A 16,580-nucleotide genomic window follows, 5' to 3' on the forward strand; every position below is an offset into this window, starting at 1 on the left:
GAAGACATTGGACACAGCACAAGCACGCGGAACTGAATTTTTGACATTCCAGGATCATCATCGGCACTTGTCACAAACCCTTGGCGAAGTTTCCAAGAGAGTTCTCCGCGTTCCAAAAAGCTTCTATTCTGTTCCTTGTGCTCCACTCACCCAACCGAACTCTAATCGTACCGCTGATGTCAGTTGCATCGAATCATCCACCAACCGCCGTTTGAATGGCGGCGTTGGGACCGACGATGGCACGGCAGTCGCGAGGAGGTAGCTGATAAACACTCTCTCGGCCCATGTGTTCTGCTCGAGCATTACTACTTCCGTCACAGTTGAGCGCTCAGGATCACGGTCGCTTCGATACAAAGACGAGGTACCTCACCTCACCTCACCTCACCTCATCACATCTCCGATCTGCACTGCTGGATTGCTTCTTTTGCATCGTCGTCACCACTAAAGCTCTTCACCGCAGCATCTGCTTTCGCTATCTGCTCGGAGTCTTCCACGGCACGGATCCTTCGTCCTTCATGTTGCTGTTGACCTCTACTGCTTTGTTGTGAGCGAGCGCCGGAGCATTGCATTACATATCTTTGCATCATATCAGGCTATCGTCAACACCGCCTCTGCATCGTTCTTTCCTCCGGACCAAAGGCGACTGCATTGAAGACATCGCAAATACACCACCATCGATCTCACTCTTCTCCAACGCCTGGCATTTCCTCCCTTCCCGCCGCCCACCATGGCGCCCTCAAGACAAGAATCCTTCGCCAACGATCCATACAATTGGGACCATCTCACCGGATGGAAGTCCTACCGCATGGCCCGCCCATTCCGAGGGATGTACTACGATGTCCGCCGTCGCCTACCATACTACTGGTCCGACATCACCGACGGCTTTAATTATCGTACTCTCGCCGCCACCGTACGCATTTTCTTCGTCAATTTACTCCCGGCGCTGGCGTTTCAGCTCGACATGATGCGTCGAACAGACGACTTCTTCGGCATCAACGAGGGACTCTTCGCATCTGCACTGGCGGCACTGGTGTTCAGCACATTGTCTGCTCAGCCGCTGACGGTGGTTGGAATCACTGGTCTGATCTCGTTATTCAATTACACGATTTACGACATTTGCATCGCGCAGGGAATCAGGGAGTTGTATCCGCAGTTCATTGCTTGGGTCAGCATTTGGGCGGCGATCACGCATTGGATCGCGGCGATTTTCAATTTGTGCGATTACATGAGGTACATCACGGATTTCTCGAGTAATTCCTTTGGCATGTACGTGTCGATCATCTACATGAGTAAGTTGTGACATCCTCTCCTGCATCGATGCGCTATGGCTGACCAGTCTCTCACCCACAGTCAAAGGCGTCGAAGAGCTCGTCTCCAACTTCGACGACTCCACGCCAGCAGCCGGCTACCTCGGGATCGTAATCGCCCTCTGCTTCTGGGCCACAGTCTGGTGGCTCGAAAACATGGGCGCATCCACGGTCTTCAAACCCTGGATGCGCAAAGTCCTCTCCGACTACGCCTACCCGATCGCTACAATCTTCTGGACCGGCTTCAGTCACATCCCAGGAACCATCAAACGCACCGACCTGCTGCGCATTCCCGTCACTCGAGCCTTCTACCCGACCCAAGATCGGCCCTGGCTTATCGAGTTCTGGAACTTGCCTGTGAAGTGGGTCTTCGTCGCCCTACCGATCGGCATTCTCATGACTCTCCTCTTCTACTACGATCACAACGTATCCTCCCTCACCGCGCAAGCAAAAGAATTCCCGCTGAAGAAACCCGCCGGTTTCCACTGGGACTTCTTCCTCCTCGGCTGCACCTGTTTCGTCGGTGGACTAATCGACATCCCCCTTCCCAACGGCCTCGTACCGCAAGCACCCGTACACACCGACTCCCTCGTCGAATACCGCGACGTCCTACAAACCTCCAAGGAGAAATTCGACGACCCAGAAAGCGACGAGGCAAAAGAATGGATTCAACACAACTACAAAAAAGTCGTCGCCGAGTCCGTCCGCGAACAGCGCATCTCCCACTTCCTCATGGCGCTAGGTTTCGTTGGCCTCATGACCGGCCCGCTACTCATCGTACTGCACACCATGCCCCTCGGCCTCTTCGGTGGAGTCTTCTTCGTCGTCGGCTGGAGCGGGATCCCTGGCTTTAACATCACCAAGAACCTCATCTACTGCATGTCCGAGCAACGTTTCGCAGACCCACAGGATCCCAGAACAACTCTCAAGAAGAGCAGGATCTTATACTACACTTTCTGGCAAGTCCTCGGCGTCGCCATCTCCGTCGCCATCTCCCAGACCATCGCAGCCATCGGCTTTCCTGTCGTCATCATGGCGCTCATTCCTTTACGCTGGATCGTTCTCCCGAGGATATTCACGGAACATGAGTTGATGGTCTTGGACTCGCCGACTGCAGACTCGGATACGGTGCTTTGCTCGCTTGGTGGCGCGCCAACGCCGCCGGAGGTGGTTATGGCGAGGAGGAAGAGAGAGCAGAGGGGCGAGGAGGCGTACCCGGGCAGCAGTGAGTCGAGTAATACGGAAAGAGGAGGAGACGAGCTGGATGATGAGGAGAAGGATAAGAGGGAGAGAGAGAAGGCGGCGGAGGAGGAGGGAGTAAAAACTACGTTGATGACGGGGCATGATTGAGGGGGTAGTGGATTGTTTGTTTGCGGGGAAGAGGACTTCTTGTTGATAATTTTTCTCTTGCTGGGTTAGCTGACACGGCCGAAATGGATGTGTTCACACAGTCCATTTCATGGGTTCGCTTCGACGTTGACGCCACAGTCCTGCAGCTTGTTGACAACCCAGCTACATGTATCATGCAGCTGATGGGTGGCGGGCCTACAGCTGTCAAGCGAGTATACGCGAGGATCTGACATGCATTGATTTGCCTTGCCCTCGGCCTAGTCATGACCCTCTCTCTCTCTCGAGACACTCTACATCAGCAGCTCTGCCACATCTACAACCTCCGCTTGCGGCTATGTCTACGCTCCAAAGCGATCCATATGCTGTTCTCGGCGTTCCGAAGGATGCAACAATCAATGTTATCAAAGTTCGCTACCGGAAGCTGATCCTCAAGGTCCACCCGGACAGATATGAAGGATCTCATAAGCAGACAGCCTCCGAGGAGTTCCAGAGAGTACAGACTGCGTACGAGATTCTGGTCAACGGAGACAGGCGTGAGCGGTACGATGCTCAAGTTGAGCTGCAACTTCGGAGGGAAGCTTCGGAGAAGGTCGCACGGCGATCCTCGGAGCGGCCGTTGGGCGAGGGAGAGAGAATAGGACGAGTACCAGACCAGATACTGGACGATCAATCCAGCTCTCACGGTACATCGAGCAATGACGGAACGTCTCTATCGGCTTACGCACCTTCTGTCGAGGAAGTGGATGAGCACGAAAGAAGTGTAAGCAATTCATGAGGCCTAATCTTACCATGTACCTCGTAGCTAATAGTTCGTTCGTCCAGCGACGGATGCCCAGGAGCAGCCAGCAGTCCCGTTCACAGAGCCACATCAGCTGCCATTCGCGAGACTCGTCTTGCAGCAGTGCACGCTCTACAGGCCGTACAACGTCCCGTCGCAGAACTCGGCTCAAGCGCTCGAGTTCTGTCGGTAGTTCTCGTCCGCGGTCCGCTCGACTTGACACCCGCCGATCAAGTGAGTATGTTGTCCAGACTACGTCGAGCCAGGATTCCGCAGACCCTGCTCCTCCGAAATCAATTGTCAGTCGGAGGCATTCGGAGTTGTCAAGGCGGCCACGTTCACAATCAACACTCAGTGATTACAACCACAGAGATGATCACGGGTATCCCAGGAATCATGGGATTATCGACCGGCAGAACTCGATCGATGAGCGCAAAAGGACAGACTTTGACAGTCCATCAAACGACAAAGGTAGTAACCGGTACCGTGACACCGGAACTTACGTCGACTGGCCTGCCCGCTCGTATTCAGGACAATCTTTTGCTCAAGGCGATAGAACCGATTTGTCATCACGGCAACATCATGATCAATGGTTGTCGATATCGCCGGATCTCTCGCCTTCTGCCACATGTCTCAGACTCCTGACCCTGCTTCGGAGAGAGTTGCTGTATCTTCTCGCCAGTATGTGCCGACCAGAACCATCAAGAGGCCACCGGCGATTCGAATGGAGATGCTCGTGTGGAAGTCGATTCTACGGCGACTTCTTAGCTCAGGTGGACAGTGAGCTTGATTCGCTTCATGCAATCCTGAAAGAGGGTCGAAATCTTGGTCTGCAGGGCGTCTCAAACCAAAGTGTTGTTCTTTCACCCAGCTCCTCGACTTCAGCTCAACGTTCTAAAGCAATCCAAGGCTCCGGGGACGCTCGCGGTTCCGACGACAAAATCGGAGACGACGACCCAGTGCCTTCCGCCGCCGATTCCTCGACACTATCTTCGCAGCGAACGCAGCTCACACAACCACCCACGCACCTTGAGATATGTGTGAATCGATCGCCTATGGTCGTTCGTCTTGGCGAGATTACGATCACGGATGCATTGGGCAGAACGCTTGTGGGCACGGATGTGCATCTCTTCAGTAAGCTGATCCACCTACATGCTACCTCAACTGCCATCTCTTGCAGACACACAAAGGCTACAGCACCACAACACTAACCAGCCACGCCGACAGACAAGATCCGAGAAAAGTACAACGAATTCCGCCGCCAAGGTCTCCACAATCTCTTCTACCGCCCCAGCGGAATCCACTACGTTCGTTTCGGCGTCCAAGCCCACGCCCAACAAGTCGACATATACGAAACCCCGGACGCCCTCCCGCCCAGTACCGAAGTCCAAGACGGGAGATATCACTACCACGAGTGCCCATTGACCGTCTTTCCGCCCATGCCTAGTCGAACGTTTCTACAATACTATCGCGGCCATGCCCCTGACTGTGCTTCTAGAAGCAATTTGTTCTGTACTCGACTACCCAAGAAGCTTGGATCGAGCATGCAGAGCTCTGGCGCCGGTATCGACGACTTGAGCTTTGGATGGGGCGTGCATATCAGCGAGGGTCCGAATAAAGCGGTGCTCTCGGGTCTAGCTGCGGTGTTGATCCTATTCAGCTTCTTCGTGTCGGTAGTATATGACATTGTCGCACATGGGAAAGAGAGTGGTTTTGCGATCGGGCAGTGGATCGTCGCTGCAGGCACGGCTATCATGGGTGCTGCCTATTTTCATCTGGCGGATCAGTGAAGAACGTCGTCTATTGCAGCTCAACGCATTTTGTCACTACCCCGTTCGAGATGCCACTCGACAGGATCACATCCTGACACCGACTGCCCAGGCATGCACTATGGAGATCCCTGCCCTGGCCCACCCCTGGCCATGGTCATGATTTGACTTTGGCTAGCTCACAAGTACGCTTGGGCGTCTCCACTGAAGGTGCTGAGGCGATCATCGGCGACTATAACAACGGACGACGAATCTACAGACTAAAATTCTGGGAGAAAGCAGGGGATCATTCCATTTTGCGATTCGCGATTCTTTTCATAACAAAATGAAGATTGTCGCCTTGTGCAGGGTGGTCCGGACAAAGTTCTTACAGGGATACAGGCATGGTCAGCATCATCAGTATCGCTGAACACGACCGGAATAGAGTCTTTGATCGCAGTTCACTGCATTGCTCTCATTTGTCTCTGCGATGGTTGGCTCCGGCTCAAGAGAGTCGTCTTCCGTGTCGGAAAGGCCACTCCTTTTTGGTCACACATCCGGGTCACGGCCCTCAAGTCCAGTGTAAGCGGATCGCTTACACCTCGTTGAGACCCGCAGCTCACACGACAAACAGATACAATGACAAACAGTCAACGGCTCAGTCCAGCAGCTTCTGGAAGCAGGCATCCTATGCAGCCAGCAAGACCTCTGCTAGGGCGATATCACGCATCGTGCGTGGGCTCGCAAAGTCCATCACCAAATGCCTAACGCCCTCGGCTCCAGCGGAGACCTCACGTACCGCATCATACGATGGTCTCCGTGGAGTCGCCTGCTTGGTCGTCTTCAACTTTCATTTCCTCTATCCGTACACTCACACCATCACCTATGGCTACGGCGGCGTCAATGAAGACGTGGCGACTCGATTCCCGCATCAACTTCCTTTCCTATGCCTGCTAGTCCGCGGGCGAGCCATGGTGACGCTCTTCTTCGCCATTTCCGGGTTTGTGCTCAGCCATGGCTTCCTAGGCGCAGTACGCAGCGGTCGACTCACCGATGCCGTTTCGCGGCTATCGTCTCTGGCAATCCGACGCTGGCTTCGGCTCTTTGCGCCGGCATCCATCAGTATGATGCTAGTCTGCTTGAGCTCCTACGTCGGCGCATTTGATCGCGGCTACGAGTTCCAGGAAGGAGAATGGCTGACTGGAATGTGGGAGGAGCATCCACCTCGCTACACAACGCTTCGAATGCAACTTCTCGACTTTTGGGCGGAGTGGTGGGCATGGTCGAGTCCCTTTCGCTGGTCATTCTACTTTGGCTATTATGATCCTCATACCTGGACGATACCGGTCGAGTTCCGCGGCTCCATGGTCCTCTTCCTCGTTCTACTCGCTACCGCCGGGTTGAAACCGCGGTGGTCGTTCGGCATCATGTTCTTGGTCACAGGGTACTGCCTCTCGAGAGAACTGTGGGAGGTGGCAACCTTCACAGGCGGTGCTCTCGTCGCTCATCTTCACCAAGCCACCGCCGCACGCCGATCGAGCAGACAGCTCCTTCCAAATCAGAGTGTCTCAACGTCTACCTCAGTCGGGAGCTCACAAGCAGATGCCCTCTTCGGACTGCACATCGTCGCTTTCCTCTTCAGTCTCTTCCTCCTCTCCTTTCCGGACGATGGAGCCGGCGAAACTCCTGGTTTTCGCTGGCTCGAAAGCATCGCGCCCCTGAATTATGCCTCCGCGCGAGAGTTCTGGCAGCCTTTCGGCGCGGTTTTCATTCTCTACTCCGTCGAGCACTTGCATTCCCTCCGCACGGCGCTGAGCTCTCCGCTCCCGCAATACCTCGGAAAGATCTCCTTCGCTTTCTACCTCGTTCATGGCCCCTTGCTGCACTCTGCTGGCATGGCATTGCAGCCAACGCTATGGACATATATCGGTGGCGGTAGCGAGGAACTGAGTGACGCTCACTGGTTAGGAGGATTGTTCATCGGCTGGATGACCATGCTCACGTTGTCCATCGCCGTTGGGCATCTGTTCTGGCTCATGGTCGACCTGCCGCTCGTTCGAGCAACGCGATGGCTTGAGCTGAAAGCGAGGAAGTAGAAAGTCTGCATTTTTTGCCGCATGAATGGCGATATATAAATAAATAAAAGAAAGGCAGGGAGGGAGAGAGGAAGCAAGCCGGACGGACGCAGTCTATCCTCATTTCGTGGCGAAGACTACTACAACGGCGCTTGGGCTTCAAAATGCATCTCAACGTCTGCGACTGTTCATTATACTGCCTATGCGAATGGAACTCTTCGATATGAGCTCCCGGCGCAGAAAACCAGCACAACCGGTGGGTCGATCTTCAGATACAGCGAGCAAGCCTGAGTGCGTGCGTAAAGTGGGATATTCAAAACACCCAAATGGCACCTCGACGCCCATATATTCCCGTCCTACAGAGCCCAGGAACAGAATCTCAGACAGGACGCGTTGTGAATGCCGATTCCAGTCGCGCCGAACGGTATGATCGGCGATAGGCAAAGATGCAAGCCGAGGAGTCCGGACGAGAAGCTCGACTTCAATTTAACGCAGCATGACTCGGCCGAAGGACTATCGAACTCGGCATCTTCGACTTCTGAGGAGGAATCCGACGACTGCTGCCTCTTCAAACCTTACGGAGAAGGGAGGAGAACTTGCCAAAGATTCCTCGCCAGCAGATTGATCCAGTCGAATGCTCGACGAAACAGCACATCGATTCTGAGGAAGTTCCAAGAACGCCGATGGCAGAGCATGATTGAGATCGTCGCGGGAAGTAGTGTGCATTCCAGGCATGTCTTTAACCTAAGCTTGATCCTTCAACAGCAGAGTTTGGCTAAGGAGCTACAGCGTCTGCAAGCTTGGTTTTAATGCTGCTGGCTAAGCTGTCTTGGAAGTACGTACGTACCTCTTTCACTCGCCTCCAGCTTCAGGCGACCACGTCCTACATTGAGAGCGTCGGGAAGGATAAGAAACAATTCGATGTACATCGGGCAGCATCCGTGAGTTTCGCATTGCCATCCTCAAGACTATTGATTTCGAGTCCTGCCACCATCCAACGCTTTCTACAACGTATTCTCGCCAATATGACTTCGTGCAAAATCTGCGACGACATATTGGACCTCTTCGGCGTGCCACGCAGCGAGCACAAGGAAATCGACCTAGGCAGCTTCAAAGATGCACTGGCCTCGTCGTGCCCGAGCCACACAACCATCATCGCCGACTTCCAGGTCCTCCACGATAGACACAAAGGGCGCCCAGTCCCGCACCATCTCGGCTTTCTCGCCGGCCAGGTAGATCGCAGCATACGGATGGTGTCTGATGTCAAACGTCTTGGCATGACCTGGGAACTACTCGCAGTCAAGAAGTCTGATGACAAGGACAGTGCTGGTATTGGTCGAATTCTTGATCCGGAGTGGGTGCATCTCGACGTCGTACAAACGTGGAGGCGTAAGTGTCGTGAAACTCACGGCGATCAGTGCCAGAATCCTTTGAGAGTCCCGCCAGTATCGCCGAAGTGGCTGATCGATGTGAACAAGAACTGCGTTGTGCCAGCTGAAGGTGGTATGCCGTACGTTGCTCTCAGCTATCGTTGGACTGGCGGACAGCCAACCAAGACGACATTGCCAAAACTCAGACAGGACGGTGCTCTTGTAGACTCCGAGATCCTGGCGCAAATGCCGCCGAAAATCCAGCATGCCATGCGTCTTGCTGCCGCTCTGGACGAACGCTATCTCTGGGTCGACTTTGTTTGCCCCGAAGAGAGCGAAAGTGCTTCGCATTCAGACAATCCGGATCTCATGGCTTCCATCTTCGCCAATGCCATCTTCACAATCATCGTTGCCGAGGGCGAGCCGGAAGATGGCATTCGCGGGCTCCAGGGAATCTCGGAACCGAGAACTTTGAAACAAAGAGTCTTCAAAGTTAGAGACCGACACCTGATCGTACGCAACAGCCAAATCTTCTCTCTTGAACATGGACATGAGAAAACACAACCTGAATCATTCCAAGACTTCAAAGTCTCGGGCCGCAAACTCATCTTCCAGGGTGGGCAAGTCCATTGGCAGTGTGCTCGCAGTGTCCAGCACGAAGAGCTCGTACCCGGCGGCGAGGTAGATTCTTACATCGATCCTCGTTCAAGTATTGTATCCCTCGGCTTTCCAGATCTCGACTCGCTAGGACATATTCTGTCGTCCCACAACACGAAAGACTCGACATACGATCGAAACGCACTGGCCGATTTGGCCGGACTCTTGAACATCTTCAGCCGTTCTTTCGAAGGCGGCTTCCTCTACGGCGTACCAGAGACACTCTTCGATCGAGCTCTTGCCTGGAGACCTCAATGGTCCCACACTAACCTCCGACGCCGTGAGATTCCAGACCTCCCATCTTGGTCGTGGGCTGCGTGGCAAGGCATGTTCACATACCAGTACGGCGAAGCTGCGCGAGTGAATTATCGGAACACCCACATCCAAGAAACGATACCCATCACCGAATGGTATACAAGTAGTCATCCCACCGACCAACCCCGTCGCCGCATTCATTCGACGTGGTTCGAAAAGCGGGAGAGGAGGAAAGATGTGAGTCAGCCTTTGCCAAAAGGGTGGAAGCGTCTACCCGCTCCCGACGATGAGGAACAAAAAGAAACGCCGCAGTTGTACCCTGATGGATGTGGTGAGTTTTTATATCGACATCCGGCGTTTCCGGACGACTTTTGCGATACATGGTTTTACCCGTTCGAGGTGCCGGAGATCAATACTTCGACTCCTTTTGAGATCCCGGAGCAGACGAGATACTTGTTTTGCAGGACCTGGAAAGCGGAGTTGTGGTCTCAGCGATCGCGGAATGAGAATAAGCTTACGCTGTCAAAAGGTCCTGGAGAGCCCGGGATCGGAGAGCTGCATTTACATAACGAGAAGCAGTTGGCTTTGTGGCCGGAGAACGGCATAGATGGGCAAGAGGTCGTTGCGAGGAGTGAGACTGGCTCGAGCGACGTTGATGTTCCAAGCTCTGAGTCAGGGAAGGCCGTCGAGCTGGTTGCGATTAATCAGTGTGTGGTCTACAAGAAGACGTGGCACGCGGAGCTGAGCCGTCATGATTACCCCATGCAGCGAGAAGAGCAAGTGACGGTACTCTGGGTCGAGTGGAAGGACGGAGTGGCCTATCGATTGGCTTGCGGTTGGGTCGAGAAAGACGCCTGGGATCTGCTGCAATTGGAAGAGGTGGATTTGGTGCTCGGCTGAGATTGTCTGCAGTCGTGGCGATGATGTTGTAGCCAAGTATCGCTATCTCAACCGTCCTTTCCAACTGCAATTCGACTCTGTTATCCAGCTCAGAACTCATCTCCGGTCAAGTCCTCAAAGATCTCGATCGCCAATTGTTCCTTCAGCTTTTTCGCCCTCGAACCTCCTCCGGCACCATTCTGCGAGGCGCGGCCAGATATCCGTTTGATCGGAGACTTCAGACCATTCCGATGCGCCTTGCTCGGAGTCTTGCCACCGCCATTCTTGACTGGACTGTTCGCCTTACTTCCACCCTTGGCCTTCACGATCTTTGACATGCCAGGCGTACGATTCGCCGCACTTGAAGACGGCGCCAGCACCTCCCTCCTCACCTTCCCCTCCTCCTCCACCAATCCCGCCTGCACCACATCCAGCTCTCCATATCCAAGCACATCCTCCCTCCCCAAATCCACACCCCATCCCTTACCCCAACAAGTCTCCACCAACCCCCTCACCACCTCTCCACCATTTCCCTTCCCAAGCGTGCCCTTACTCCCAACCATAACGACTTTCCCTCTCCCCCTCGTAACCGCCACATTCACTCTCCTCCAATCGCGCAGCAGCTCCCCGACTTCGCCCTTCTCATTACTTCGCACCCAACTGATGATCACGACATCTTTGTCTCTGCCTTGGAAGCGGTCTGCGGAGTCGACTTCCACTTCGGAGGGGATGGCGGCTGCGGAGAAGATGTGCCGGATCAGAGCGAGTTGCGAGCGGTAGAGGGTTATGATGCCGATTGATGTGGGTGGTACGCCTTGTGAGAGCAGGGATGTGGTGAGGGTGAGGAGGAGGTGGGCTTCGAGCGGGTTGGTCAGGTTAGAGGATGGAGCGGAGAGGACTTCTCGGGCCATGGAACCTAGACTGTCGGTGTTGGCGAAGAGGACTCTTGTATCAGGGTGCGTTGCGCGTTTGAGCCAGGAGGTCGATAGCAGGGTTTCGTCAGGATTGGGGATCTGCAAGACGTGCTTGGCGACATGTTCATTGCCGCAGGACAGTCGGCCGGAATAGATGAGCGTATTGGACAAGCTCATGATGTCCTCGCACATACGATACTGTCTAGCCAGCGCAGCAACAGCATTTGGATGATTTTCCGTCAGTAGGCGGAAGAGCGAGACATCCAGTCCTCCTTTCAGCGCGTGCTGATTCTGCACTAGAGGCGGGAGCTGGTAGTGGTCGCCGACCAAGACAAACTTCCTGGCATGTAGGAGTGGTCCAAGGATCGTCGGCAGAGTGATTTGAGACGCCTCGTCCACGATGCAAACATCGAATTTTCGACGGTGGAACAATGCATGGTTGGTGCCCATACACGTCGTGGCGACGATGCGTGTCAAAATGTACGCCTCTTCAATCTCGTCCATTGACTTCCTCGGTGTCGAAGCGAGCCGGCAAAATTCTTGGACTTGTGGGTTGATCTTCGCAGGAACACCAAGTCGCAAAATCGAGTCCTTTGGAGCAATATCCCGGATCTTGAGCAAGATGTTGTCGACCGCTGTATGCGTGAAACTGGTCAGGAGTATACTCTTCCCTTCGGCCAGCAACGCGCGTATAATGTGTGCGATGGTGGTCGTCTTGCCGGTTCCAGGCATGCCGAGGATGAGAGCGTAATCCTGGGCGGAGAGGACTTTGAAGACAGCAGCACGTTGGTCATCGTTCATCTCGCCGAGCTGAGTCGGCTGAAAAGTCTGGGTTGGTACGACTGGGGTGAATGTCGGGGTCGTGTTGAAGACCATCAGATCTCGGAGTTTGGTCGGCAAGGGATCCGAGCTCATCAGTGTGACCAGATTGTTCCGGACGTTCGCAAGGCCGTTGGAGAACTCGTCTTTGTCAAGGCGGTAGAGGAGTTCATCCGCTTCCTCACTGTCGCTCTTCTCGGAGCCACTCCCACCAACAGTCATCGTCCCACGGAAGACCTGATTGTGTTCCTCGTCAAATCCACTGAGCCTCTCCCTCGCCCGACCGAGCCTTCGATCAACAGCAACCATGACCTCATCCCTGGTCAAAGCAACCACATACCCATTCGCCAACGCCCACTGTCCCTTCTCTGAAGAAACCACAATAGGCTCGCCCAGCGTAATCTGGCTTCCCTCAGCAAAGCTCTTCTTCCCCTTCCCACTCCACCCCTTTCCTCTCTTCAACACATATCGATATCGATTGATTCTGCCCGCTCCACTGCCCTCCACTCCGCCTACTTCCTCTTCCGTCAAGTCCTGCTTGAGCACCATTCCGCCAAAACATCTTCCCCTCGCCTCTCGCTCCTCGGATCCAAGCGTCCATAATTCTTTTCTCCAACGCGCTTGATCGCCTTCCTCGAACGTCAGAAGGCGTTCCCACTTCTTGAACCAAGTCTTTAACACTCCCGATTTTCCATCTTTCTCTGCCGCTTGACCAACGAGATGACCAACGGCCTCTTTCCATATGAGGGAGTGATCCTTCCGCTTATCCTCAATCATGCCCGCACTGTCCGCCGTGCCATTCTCCGCGAGTGCGTGGAAGGTGAAACAAGCCTCTTGCGCATAACAGCGTCCGCACTTGAAGGGGTTCTTCAACACAGCCGGTAGGCCGGAGTCCTCGATGTCTCGCACTTCTGTCTCGATAGTGCCATCTGCCTCCTCAGGTTTCGCAGGATGTCTCGCGCTGAAGATCTCACCGGCGACACGATTCCTCTGCTGCACCATCTGCCTGATTTCCCTTATCGGCGGCTTGATTCTCCCCATTGTTGAGCTCTCGAGATAGTACAACACTCCCGCTTCGACAGGAACATCGTATCGATCCGCAAGCAGCAGCGTATACAGCGCTGTTTGCGCTTGATGTGCAGCGCTCTGCGTTGTTTTGCCAGTTTTGACCTCGAAGGGGTAGACATGGTGAGCGCCAGTAGCTGAGGTTGTTTGCACAGTGGCGTCGATGTTGCCTTTGAGGCCGTAGAGAGGAGAGTGAATGTGCTCTTCAATGGCGATTAGTTTGCTAACGGACAATTGTGCTTTCTCGCCGTGGCGGTCGTCCACGAGGGCTGAGGGTCCAGGAAAAGGTCTCACGAAGACGCCCGCCCATGCGCCGAGCTCGGCCATCTTGGCGGAGACTTCTTCGATCGCCATGTTAGTGTCTTGCATGCCGAGCTCCCAAAGGCCTTCGACGTTGGATTCGACTGTCGTCCGGACAAGGTTGTCGAGGAAACCTTTGTCCCACTGGTTGGCGGACAGGGCTTGCTGAAAGATCTCGTGAAGAATTTTGCCGTAGACCATCGCTTTGTTGCCTTCGGACGTGGCTTTAATGCGATCTTGCAGCACGGCTTTGCGAACGCAGTCGAAAGAGTCGGCGATGGTGGTGGCGGAGAGGAGGTGATCCGGGTGGACTATGAGCATGGGTGAGCTATCAGCATCGGAGATGGTGAGTTGGCCGGGTGGGGAAGACGACGGCAAGTCGGTCGATATGGTCTTCAGGGGTGCGATGTGGACGATCGTGCCTGGAGAAATGGGGGTGCCAGCCCAGCTGTCCCGGAGAGTGATGGCTGTGGTCTTTTTCGTAAATTCGTGATCGGCAATAAGGATCTTTTCTTCACGACGGAGGCCTCTGTCGTTGGTGTACTCGCCTTCGACGACGCGCTTCACGACATATCGTTGAAGTTGAGGGGCGTTGTTGACAAACTGACTATACGTTTGCGAGTGACTCTTAGCGTACTTTCGCGGACTGAGGTACTCCCTGGGACTCCGCTTTCGTGGCGATATCTACATTCATGATGATAAGCTACATACTCGTGATGTCGGGACTATTCGTGGGAACGTTGACTGACCCTCTTCATGGCCTGCGTGGCGCTGAACTCTGCCCGGACGAAGGAGTCCTCATCAAGACCATCGTCGCCGAACTCGTCCTCGTCGTTGATGATCATCGTCCGTTGCGCGTCATGCCCCGCTGTAGTGTCGCGTTTTGATGCCACAGGGATTGAGCCGGTGTACTCGGGAATTTCATAAAGTGATCGTTGATGCAAGGGCTGCTGCGAGAGAAGCTCATCCAAATCGTCGGCTGTCAGGTCGAAAGCATCATCGAACTCGTCGACTTCTACACCGATCGGTAGTGACTTAGGTGGCGCCACAACTTGCGGCACTTTGGGTAAGCTCGGCGGTCTGGTGATCGTCGGTCGTTTGAAAGCTGGCAGAGGTGCTTTGCTTTGCAAATGCAATCGCGTGGAAGACGGATGAAGCGGGTCTCCCATCATTCCGGATGGCTCTGCGCTGACACCTCCTGACTGCGTCATTCGCATGAGTGGGATGTATGGCTTCTGTCGCGATTCCTGGACTCGAGGCTGGATGGTCGACTGTCTGGGAGGGAGACTTGTGCGGTTGGCTGGCTGCTGCGCTTGTACAGAGGGGCTCTCAACTGCGGTGACTTCTGCGTTCTGTACTCCGAGTCCCGATGCCGTACTTGAACTCGAAGGAGCTTCCACGATCGGAACGTCTGGAGTCGTGTTCTGCTCCTTCTCTTGCTCCAGTCGTTGAGAAGCAAGCGATTCCTGTATCCTCTGCACCATCGTCGCAACCTTGCTCTTCCCACCAGATTCCACCGCTGTCTGATCCTGCCAAACATTGATGCTGGCTCGTCCATTCGTGCACCTCTTCTTGTTCTTGCTGCTTGGCCAGTCATTGCCCGTGCTCACCCATCTTCGCAATCCACCGCCTTTAACAGGTGTCTCGATCGGTCGAGGCGAGCCTTGGAACAGGAGACTGCTGATCTCGGGTAGCTTCAGCAATCCATCTCCGCTCTGCTTTCCATTGGCATATCTTTGCCACAGATCTGCCGCTGGGTCTGCCGCCGGTGTCTTCATCGCCGACATGCCTGACTTGTCCAGAAAGGTGGTCGCACCCGATTGAGATCCCGTGTCCGGACATGAAGGGGACGAGCTCTTGGCACGTTTCCTCTTCCTTCGACGGTTCGGCGTGAGCAAGTCAGACGAGCTGTTCGGTATCCAGCCAATCTGCTCTTCGGGCGATTTGTACACTGGTTCGGTGACTGTCGGCTTATCGCAGTCACCGATCAGGTCCTCGAGTGGAAGTCTGGTGCCGGGCGTGCACGGGAATGTGTTGGCATGCGGGAGTTGTGGCGTGTTGTTGGTGTGGGAGTCGGTGTCTCGTGAATGATGTGATGAAGCAGCGGATTGCACGCCGCTCAGTCGGCCTCGATCGGTTTCCAGCCCTCCGCTTCCATCTCTTGCAGTCGTGGTCGTGGTCTCGCCGGTGAATTGGAAAGCCTTCAGTTTCGACTTCGCCTGCGCAGTAGCGGGAATCGGTGGTTTCGGAGGAGCGACATTGGTGGGCGCTTCACTCAGCGCAGGTCTGTTGTAGTTTTGGCGATTCCATTGGCCGTGTTTTGGCTGTGTATCGTCGTCAGTATGCTCCTTCTGAAGATGTCTCATGATGTCCCACCTTGCTCTTGACGTCCGAGTCAAAGAAGCCCTTGGTCCGGGCCGCCATTGTGTCGTGATAATGAGGTATATTGTGATCCGCGTCTCATGTCGGGCAAGTCGTCAACATGAAGGCCAAGCAAAAGGAAAGGAAACAATGGCGGCGTGGTGGTCGTCAAGGTGAAGTGGATCGTCAAAGTCTGTTTTGGTGGACGACGCGCGCGCCTTCCTTCTTAAGACGCGACGACTGGGTGCCTCAGGCATCACTACTAGCGTACTCGAAAGACACCTTGACACCTCAATCGGCTTCAACCTCGCCTCTTCAACATGCCCATCCCTCGGCCATCCATTGGGACCTCTACACAGACCTTGAGCATTATTTGCAGCTATGAACACAAGGGCAAGGCCGCTCGACATCTTGAAGACCATCTCATCCCGATCCGCGCTACCTGAAGCTCCGGTTGCGAGGCATACCAAAACATCTGCGCCTCCATTCATTCTGCATTGCGACGGCATTCTAACACAGTTCATGAGCCGCTCGCGGGATTATGTGAGAGCTGGAAAGAATAGAGCTCATGCTTGAGCACATCACAACAGGTCCAAAGAATTGAATCGCCCCATCTTGGAAATCGAATAAAGCAAACGAGAGAGTGGTACGTTAACATTACATCGGTCTTCCTTATTGTGACAGAAATGTCCGCGCACTCTC

General features: G+C 54.5%; 1 protein-coding gene across 1 annotated transcript; it reads left to right on the forward strand.

Annotated features, from left to right (window-relative positions):
* Positions 1-334: 334 nt before the first annotated feature.
* On the forward strand, positions 335-12,076 carry MYCGRDRAFT_98828 (uncharacterized protein; the record flags this gene model as incomplete). Its single annotated transcript, XM_003856648.1, has 3 exons — positions 335-1,289; positions 1,351-2,474; positions 12,062-12,076. 3 exons carry the CDS (start codon positions 728-730, stop codon positions 12,074-12,076), a joined length of 1,701 nt encoding a protein of 566 aa, XP_003856696.1.
* Between the last annotated feature and the right edge of the window lie 4,504 nt (positions 12,077-16,580).

This window comes from Zymoseptoria tritici, chromosome 1, assembly GCF_000219625.1.
Source record: "Zymoseptoria tritici IPO323 chromosome 1, whole genome shotgun sequence".
In the NCBI taxonomy this organism is placed as follows: domain Eukaryota; kingdom Fungi; phylum Ascomycota; class Dothideomycetes; order Mycosphaerellales; family Mycosphaerellaceae; genus Zymoseptoria; species Zymoseptoria tritici.